This window comes from Dendrobium catenatum, unplaced genomic scaffold, assembly GCF_001605985.2.
Source record: "Dendrobium catenatum unplaced genomic scaffold, ASM160598v2 fragScaff_scaffold_665, whole genome shotgun sequence".
NCBI classification, from domain to species: Eukaryota; Viridiplantae; Streptophyta; class Magnoliopsida; order Asparagales; family Orchidaceae; genus Dendrobium; species Dendrobium catenatum.
This window is the reverse complement of record NW_021319127.1, coordinates 3,016,691-3,027,079: the sequence shown is the minus strand read 5'-3', so window position 1 is coordinate 3,027,079 and position 10,389 is coordinate 3,016,691. Positions and strand designations below refer to the sequence as shown.

General features: G+C 34.3%; 1 protein-coding gene across 1 annotated transcript; it reads right to left on the bottom strand.

The window, feature by feature from the left end:
* Positions 1-762: 762 nt before the first annotated feature.
* Positions 763-10,106, bottom strand: LOC110092153 (SPX domain-containing protein 4). Its single transcript, XM_020816566.2, has 3 exons — positions 9,759-10,106; positions 1,504-1,663; positions 763-1,415 (listed from the first exon to the last, which is right to left on the bottom strand). Exons 1-3 carry the CDS (start codon positions 10,002-10,004, stop codon positions 943-945), a joined length of 879 nt encoding a protein of 292 aa, XP_020672225.1. The 5' UTR covers positions 10,005-10,106; the 3' UTR covers positions 763-942.
* Positions 10,107-10,389: the final 283 nt, after the last annotated feature.

Genomic DNA, 10,389 nt, shown 5'->3' with positions numbered 1-10,389 from the left:
AGATTGGGAAACTTGGCTCGGTAGGTTTCATTGTATATTGGATATGGTGATTAAAAAACAAAGAAATTATTCAGTTTCATTTAAAATTTCAAGGGATTGTCAACTTGCAATTAGAAAATGTTCTAACCACTCAATCTTCTCGGAAATTTTGTTAGGATGATCTTTTGGCTATAGAATTTAGTTTAAAAGGAGTATAATATAAAATTAATCTGATATTATACACATTTGGTCATAATTGAATTAAAATGTTTTGGCTTAAAATTGTTACATTGGATATACGTTAAGTGCTGCAGAGATGAGGATGCTCAGGTGGATGAATGACTTTACCCTTAGAGATAAGATACAAAAGGAGCTTATATGTAGAGAGTCGCCATGGATGGTTTGGTCACATAAAAAGATGGCCTTCCGATGACCTAGTTAGGAAAGTAGAGTTATTAGATTTGACTTATATTAAGAAAGATAAAGATAGACCTAAGAAGACTTGGTTAGAAAATATTATAAATGATATTTCTTTATTAGATGTAAACAATAATTTGACTTTTAATATGCACAATGGAGAAAAAAGATTCATGTAGTCAACGTCACATGGTGAGACAAAAACTTGATGTTGTTGTTGTGTTATTGAAACTCAACACTAAGACATCTCATAAGCCCACCCATAAATACGATACAAGATGAGCATTCTTCAAGCAGGATAAAATTCTGAATTATATATTCAGAAACTATGTAAACTTGCTAAATCTCTCTAAAAGAACCAAAAAAGAAGCAGCCTTAAAACTTTTTTCAAACTTATTATGAGAAAAACTCTATTTGTACAGTTGTCAGCAGCAAATGATCGCTCAGAGCATACATTCTATGAGCATAAAATCAAATTTTCCACAAAAATATGGCTATCCTAACGGAAAATGCCATTGCAATCATGATAGACATGATCTCAATCACTTAGTCACCAGAATTTACACTCCCTTGATCAACATCTTTGCTCTGTAAAGTGCTCTGGCAGTTTGAACCACCAGAGTTCTCGCTTGTTACAGCAGCTGAACAATCATCTTGATCATGAAAGAACTGTCCAATAGATAGGGGGTTGTAGGTTGAACTGGCTCGGCGAAGGCCCTGTATTGCTTTCATTGCAGCTAGTGTGCTTCGACATATGTCGTCAGTATCCTCATTTAGGGATAATGTTTCAGCGTCTTTGTTCTTACTGGTTGATCTTGCAATCTTCTTTTCAGACGAGCCTGCATCAGTGACTTCAGCTTCCATGGGGAAAAGGAGTTCCAGGTTGGCTTCGCACTCCACGACTAACCTCGTGAGAGGCTCTGTAGTGAAGAAGGGTTGATGAAGAGCACGCCGAGTGAAAGGAAGACTCAGTAAGCCTCCAGTCCTTTTGTCATACTTCTTGAGTATCTTTACAAGGCCTGCCAAAAAACACACAAGACAAATTCTGCTGCTTTTGTTATTCATTACAGCTTGAGTGGAGTTGAAGTACTAAAATTTCTGATATACCTGCAAAGTTTAGGGAGCTATAGTTTTTCAAGAGCACCATCTCCCCATGGATGGTCACAAATGCCCTACGGATCTCCAACATTTCCTCACTAAACTTAGTGTCAGATGTAAACGCTCCTCTTTGTTTTGCTCTCAACCTCTCAATTCTTTCCTTGAGTTCCTGCCAAAGAGATGAAGTATAAGCAGAGTAAATTATATTAGAAGGTTCCATGATACCCAGGTGCAACCAAAAAGTAGGGAAGAAAGGTTTAAAAATGTGGAAGAAAGAGCCAAATCAAATAAATTACATGAGCGAGGCCTCTATGAGGTTTAGAACATTCTTTACTTTTTGCCTAGCACAAAATTCAAGTGTCACTTCGCCAGGGGTCATTTTTCTGGACCAAAATAATAAGCAAGTAATTCCTTAAAGAGTTTTCCATTAGGAACGGTTTATGCCCTACTCATTTTGCATAGAGATTTGTGCTATTAGAATATATCTCTATCAATGATAGAGATTTATAAATACAATTATCAACGAGTAAATAGGGGGAAAAAGGAATTCATTACAGTTTTTTGTCCCATTTTCTCACTTAAAAAATAAGATTTTCTCTTTTAATCAGAGATAGATAATGGAAGAACAATACTTAATACATGTCAATCCATAATTTTCTACATATGAATCTGTGAATTTTGTCCAACTTAGTAGCAAGGATTGCAAACGAATAAAAAATAAATTCAATCAACATGTAATGATGTTTATAAAAAGAGGTTTAAACATTGAAAGTACTGCATATGATGGTTGTAGCTGAGCAATTAGAAGTGATGCATAACTTTAACTGAATATCAGGAAAATCATTTAAAAACCAGTATAATATAGCATACTGAGATATAAAAAAATCTTCAAATAAACACCAGTAGAAGTAATAGCTTACATTAAAGTTGTTTTAACCAGAGAGGTTTCAGTGTCTCTCTCCAAGTACACAACAACAACAACAAAATCAAGCCTTTATCCCACTACGTAATGTTGGCTACATGAGTCATGTTACTCCATAGTGTTTTTGTTAAGAGTTAAATTCTCATTTAAATTTAATTAAAAAAAAGTTATTTCTAATAGTTTCTAGCCAAATCTTTTTAGGTCTACCTTTACCTTTCTTAACATAGGCTAAATCTAATACATCTACTCTCATAACTATCTATGGTGACTCTCTCTAATCTTATCTGCAACTGGAGCTACTCCAACCTTTTCACATATATACTCGTTTCACATTCTGTCTCTAAGAGTGAAGCCACTCATCAACTTGAGCATCCTCATCTTTGCAGCACTCGATTTAGTTTTATGCTTCTCTTTTATGGCCAACATTTTGTGTCATAAAACATTGCAGGTCTCAACACCATCTTATAGAATTTTCCCTTAAGTTTAAGGGGTACTTTTCTATCACACAACAGGCGCTTGAATTCTATTAATAATATCCTCATCTATTTCACCATCACTTTGAATAATAGACTCAAGATATATAAAACATTTAGTCTTATTAATGACTTCCCAAGCTCTCTTCCAATAAACAGAAAAACAGGAAAAGTGATTTTCTTTGTTCAGCATTCTTATAGGCTTAATTTGTTATACAAAATTGAGGATGTCTGGTAGAGCCAAGTCATAAAGTCAAAAATCTTACAATTAAACTTGAGAATACATGATAGACTACCCCCAAAAAAAAAAAAGCTGACCGGCTGAAAAGATCCTAATTGATGTGTCAGAATTATGGAAGAAATTACTGCAGGGAAGAACAAATATCCTGCCAACAATTAGTAAGCACATGATTTTGTTGACTGTAGAAAAAATAAACCTTCATAAGTTCGACACAACATCAGAAAGGAGCTAGTGCGGGACATTGCAGAATTTGCAACAAAAAGATAAACAAGGATGGAGATGTAAAAGAAATATTTTAAAAACCCAGGTTATATAAATAGACATGGATAAAAAATCAACAGAAATGATAGCTGTGAAAGGGAACAATAAAGCTGAATCTAAGAAGTTGTAGTAGTGCTGTTAATAACAATCATATAAGGTAAAGACAGACGCCCATACATGTATTTGTATCTCAGAATCAACATCAGCAAAACAAATGATACATGTCTTGGCCCTCTCAGACGCTAATGAAAATATAAAGTTGACATAGGATCCAAAGCGACAACCACCCAATATATTAATTCCCTAATAACAAGATAATCAGAATACTTAATTCTAGGTACCATTCTAATAGGAAGTAGATGTAATTTCAGCCGAAACTAGCGAACGACAATAAGAAATTAGGAAGAAGAACACACCACGACTCTTTTTATTACAAGATATATGATAGAAAATAGCATGATACAATTAGGATCTTCAATTGGAGAGGAAGATCTGTCTCTCCCAAATCCCTAGCCGCCAGCAAGAGCCCTCACAATCTACAAAATTCTAATTTCAGCAAACACAAGTACAATAAAAAAATAATCCTATGATTAGCCCTAAATATGCTCCCCTAATTCCCTCCAAAATCAACACTTTTTCCTTAAATGATTTCCTCTCAAATTTGAATATCTTTCCCCAATTAATTCTCTAACAATTTTAATTAAAACCTTCCTAAATATTTCTACCTTTATTTCTCCTTCTTACATATTGGATCATAGCTTTCTTGGGCCCCACAAAGGGGGCCAAACCCCCCTCCTTGCTCTGCTGATTCCCACCCAACATTTTTGCTAGGTTCGGTTTTTGGTTCGTATGGTTTAAGCAGGACGACGGGCTCCCGCTATCCAGTGACATAACACTTTCACCAAACTATCCATGCAAAGGGTTAAAGATTCAGATAATTCAAGCAAGGATTAGTTGATAGAATAATTTCAAAAGTATCATTCTCTAGGTTCATCTGCTGCCACAAGCTATGTGAAATAGAGAAAAGGTGCACACATTTCAAAGCTGCTTGAACATTAAAAAAGCTAGCTAACAACATCTTGAATCTAGAGAACCAGACTGAAGAGCATGCACTCACAACGTCATAGTAGTTTTAAGAAAGAGGTGTGGAGTGCTAAAGGTGACCATACAGAAACTTCCATGATGCAATAAGTAGAAACTAAGATGCACAGTGATTGGCAGACCTTTCCACTGCATAGACAGTCCTTGTCCCCATTGATTCTCAATTTGCAGAGAATATCTAAATTCCAGATTATATGCACCATCCTAACAGCAAATCCGCTCCAGTACCAAAAATATCCACTTAGAGACCAGCATAGTTGAAGTTTCACAATTACATTTCTAAAATTTCTTTGTCGAACCAAAAGTGGTGAAAAATAGCTTCAAAGCAAGCTAATGAGCAATCATCTGCCTTTTTCTTAAATGAAATAAAAATTATACGTGATTAAAAAAAGGACTTATGAAATTGGTTGAGCATCATATCACAAAATGTTTCTTTACATGATATATTCAAATACTTCTGTGTTTAATGCGTTTGCGATATTTATGCAGTAAAATAACGAGATATGACATGAACACAGGAAATTGACTGAGCATCATATTACAAAATGTTTCCTTACATGAAATATTACTTCTGTGTTTAATGCATTTGCTAATTGCTACATTTATGCAGTAAAATAAAGACATATGACCTCCACACTCTTTTATGACAGCCGAGTAAAATAACTCACTTAGGGGCAACCAACATCTTTAACAATGTAGCCCCTAAAGTTATTTTTAGTAGATTTCTATTAAGAGGGTCTAGCACCATGGGGCTCAAGTAAAGTTTAGGATACTAATGGATGGAGATCCATCAACTCAGAATCTTAAGCTGATGGCCCAATGGTAATAACTCAACTCTTATTTTATTTTTTAAGAGGGACTATTTAAGAGTTGCCTACTTTCGGATCTTGGTCAACCATGAAAGAAATTGCAAAGACTCATGTATAATTCTTGAAATTCCTAAATAATCTCAATTATACCCATGGCGCCATTAAAGAGTATTGGAGAAGAAGGTTTGAGATGAGATGATCCTACAATCTCTCAAATTCCTCTTGGGAACTCGAACTCTTTGAAGAGGCATGTGGCTCAATTCAACAAAGCACCACATGATGCCATTAATGTGACCAATCAATAACAAAGGCTGCCTTATCTTATGAATTCATTCGAGAACATCCATATTTTTTGTATTCAGAAACCCTCTCGAGTCCTTGAAAAAATTATTTTGCAAAGCAGTTGAGTATATATTAATACTATGGAATTTGATTTGGATACTAAATATACTCTTAAAAGGTCTTCGTCCCTTTCAAAAATGAGAAAAGACTCCATTTTCTTCTTGTTTTGAGAAGAAAGTTTATTGAACTTATTTTCTCCAACTGAAGAGGAGGTCAGTTTGCAGAGAAACCATGATTTGAAGAGGGAACATCTAGCCTTTCCTCTAATTATATATGAAGATATTGAATTGCCACTCTTGAATTGATCATTGTACACTAATAAGGAGTATTTTAGATGGCTGACGCCTATGAATCGGTTAGTAAAAGGTCACAATAATACTACATTTTACATGTAACAAAATGATTATAGCCGTGATACAGACAAATGCTGAGTTCTAAAAGCCTTCTTGCAGAAGCTCATTAAAAAGAGCCATCACAAAGAATTTCTTATTGATTGTCGACAAGACAAACATCTAAGAAAATCCTTAGGCAAAGGGACAAAGTAAGTCAGATGTAATCACAAGAGGAGCTAAAGGTGAAGCTATACAACTAAGTAGTTTAAAGAAACTAAGTTTTTATGAGGTCAATGCATCCTATGCCTCTACCCCACTTTAATTTTAGTAATAATGATTTGTTATTGTATTAAACAACTATAATGATGCAATAATTGTGATTGTTATAATTGATTGGTTCAAAGTATTGAGAATTTGATTGAGACTCATAGTTTAGTTAACATAGTAGTTTTATTATCTTGTTGATGAGATGTCATCAAAATTTTAGATAATTTGACGAGTTAGTAGTCGGTTTTTCTAAAGAAAAGATGTTTTCGCGGAGTTATAACCCCATAAGTCATTGGGTATATAAATATTACTTGAGAAGGCTAGTCGATTTCAAGGTTATCAGAACACCATTGACATACAATTGCATTGTTGGTTGTCCTTCACCCAACTCTTTAAAGCCAATAGAATTGACGAGGCATATTACTGTCAAATTCCCCTATCTAATAATATTGTCACCATTCAAAGCGACTTAATTGAATCTAGTAAGTAAAACTTAATGTTATAAAAGATGACAACTAATTCTCTATGTGAATATAATTTTCAAACTCAACTTGCTCATTTATTATGAAAGAATATATATATATATATATGTATATATATATATATAATACATATATATATATAAAGTTTGAGGACCATCTTAACAAGCTAGCCTTAACACCAATACCAGCTTCTAGACAACTCATGATGTCTTATTTTTAGTCTCATCAAATCAAGGGAGTGACTGACACTCCTCCCCAAAAAGTGCTTAAGAAGCTCAAGTTTCTTCATAAAATAATATATTTAACTCATTGAATGTGAGATTAAATATCTATTGAAAATATTAATATAAGTTTAGGTAATTGCTGACTTTATAGAGGTGACGATAAAATGGAAAAAAAAAAAAGAAGGCCAAGAAGAACAGATAAAATGGATAATGCACACTAATGGTGCAATTAGTGAAATCATCATTTCAATAGGCTATGTCCTAAAAATTCCTTAAGGATCAATTTTCTAATGTGCAGCTAAGATTTTGCTTCAAATAGCAATCAACCAATTTGAGTATGAAGCTCTCCTTGCTAGTGTCAGACTCATAAATGATGCTGGAGCAAAAAGCTTAAGCATCTTTAGTGACTTTGAACTCATAATGAACCATATTCAACGGAAATATAATCCCTACATTGATGTGATATATAAAAAAGGTACAAGCTAAAGTTTTAAAGTTAGAAATATCAAATTGCACATAATTTTCAAGAAGAAAACATAGTGGTTCTTCTTACAAAATATGGCAATCTTCATGCCACTTCAACTTGCGAGCTAGAGCATTTATATTGATAGTGAGGAAAATATGCTGCTCATTTAAGGTGAGTGCTGGCATACTCCTATCTACAACTGCAATTTTCAAGGAACTTTGCTAGAAAATGAAGTTAGTGGCCAAGCTTTACGATACACATCAATAAGGTATTTCATCTCAAATGAAGGCTTACTAAAAAAATCCACCTAAGGATAATATTGATGAGACTTTATCCACAAGTTCAAAGAAGTCTACAAGAGGGAATGTGAAACCATTCCAAAAGCTGAAAGCTATGCAAGAAAGTGCAAAACTATCAATATCATGGAAGAATCATTCACCAAGTCAAAAATTTCAACTCATAGTCTCTTATGGTTATTTGCCTTGTGGGGAAATGGATTTCATTGGTCCCTTTTTCATGATATCTAAATTGAGGCATTTTTTCGGTATTAGTTGATTATTATATAAAGTGGGTAGAAAAACTAGCATTAGCTCTCTCAACAATAGAAGCACTTACTTTCTTGTGACAAAAATATTCATTCATTTTGGTCTATCGATTGCAATCATCACGATTAATGGATCACAATTCTCCAATAAAAAGTTATTAAATTTTGTGTAAGCAATAGTGTCAATATGAATTTCTTATTAATTCATCATCCACAAACAAATGGGAAAGTTGTAGCTACAAATAAAGGCATACTCAATTTTAATAGATGAAGTTCTTTGAAAAACAAAAAAATTGGGATGATGAACTAACTTCTATTCTTTTGGCTTATAGAACAACACCCTCAAATGATACTAATGATACTCCATTCTCTTGTGCCTATGAATGTGAAGCAATAGCTCCAATGGTGATTTACAACCCAAATGCTAGAACACAAGAAAACATTCCATTACCTTTACAGAAGATATTAGATTAGCTCAGCAAGAGTGATGAAACAATGCTTGATATGCTAGATCTATTGGGATACGTAAGATTATAAACTATTGAGAGAATCATAAGACATAAAGCTCAAACTATAAAATTTTTAAACTCAAATTTTAGGCTTAAACAAATTTTCCCGAGTAACTTAGGTTCTTGGAAAGGCTGAAGTATTAAGGAAGCACAATGATACAAGAAAGTTCTCTGTAAATTGGGAAGGGCCCTACATCATCCAAGAAACAAGCAATGGCACATATAAGCTCCAAGCTAGTGATATAGAACTACTTTCAATAACTTGAAACTAAATGATCTTAAATTATTTTCAGCTTAAAATAATAAGGACTAATCCTTATTCGATTCTATGTAGAAAACCATAGATAATCCTACTATACAACGTTTCTAGAAATTTTATCTGCAAAACAATTTCACCCGGACAATGCTTCTTTTATTTATTCACTCTTATGAACAAGTCAAAGGGGTTTTGTGTTCTTTTCATCATGGAAGATTCAAGCAGGCTTATACACAGGGGGAGGTTGACAATCATAGAGGAAGAATTCAAGGAGCACTGAAGATATATTTTAAAATCCTAGCCTATTTACATATTTTCAAAATTATAGATTTTTGTGAGTGAGTGTGTCGGGGAAGGGGGAGGCCCAAGATAAGCCCAATATATTGCTGGATGGACACTCTTCAACACAAAAAATTATGGTAACTGCAAAAGCTAGATGGTATGGGGTTTGAAGTGCCTCAAAAAGACATTATAGTAAATTGAAACGTGAAACAAAAGCAGTGCTGAACATATTATAACTATCCTTCACAATACAAAAGCAGAATATATCATCAATTAATAGATATGTAGCTCAAGTTATTTTCTTCAATGTTATGTCCAGATACAGAAAACTCAAGATTCATCTTCTTAGTCCATTCAGCCATGCAATTCACCGAATAAAAAATTGGCAGACACAAAGAAAACCCAAGCATATACATTCTGTAAAGCTCCACAGCACACAGACCCAGGCATTTTTCCTACACATCTCTCTACTTGGTATATTAAGTCATAATTTATAAACAACTTACTTAATCTTACTAAATCAATTCAAACTTCGAAAGGGACAATCTTAAACCGGCCTACAGTCCATCCCCAAGCTATCTACTTCATCTCGAATGTCAACACAGCCACAACCCAGAACAAGCCATATCCCAGATTCCGATCCCCTTTACGTACAGAAAGAAAAAAACCACAATCACAATAACAATTCAATTATGAGAATTAAATCGGAGAAGTTCAAATAGCACGTATCCAAGATAGAAAAAAAGGTTTCACCTGCAAGCGAATGACGAACTCCTCCTCCTTGTCCACGTAAAAATCATTGAACTTCTCGAGCTCCTCATCAAGGATTCGCACAAACCATTCCTCGAGTCCGAACCAGGGGTTGCCGTCGGCTCCTTCATCGCCGTCTGGTTGAAGGTTTTTGATCAGCTTCTTCAAGGGCTTGTAACTGAGGAACTTATCCCGCCATTCCGGCATCGTCTCGTCGAGGTGAGTCCGAAAATCCTTCCCAAACTTCATCGTCTCCACTGAGACAAAAACCCTATGGTAGCCAATTCGCCAATCGGACGAGAAGAGGACCAAAGCTGTAATCTTGCTGCAACCTTTTAGCTTTTTAATGCCGTGTGGATGAATTTTTGTAGAGAGAGCGGCGGGGTATATTCTGTCGGCTAAGGCATTATCCGTTAGGATTTTGGAAATAGTCAAATGATAGAAGTTCGAATTTTTCTTCATCCAATTGGAGGAGTTAAGAAAATTATATATACATTTTTTATTTGGGTGTAATAATTTGTTATATTGATGTGTCTGATTTATTAACTTAACATAAAATGCTCATAGGTCAATAATTTTGTTATTTTGCATATTTTCTATATTGATATAAAATTTTTATTCATGTGGTTTAACC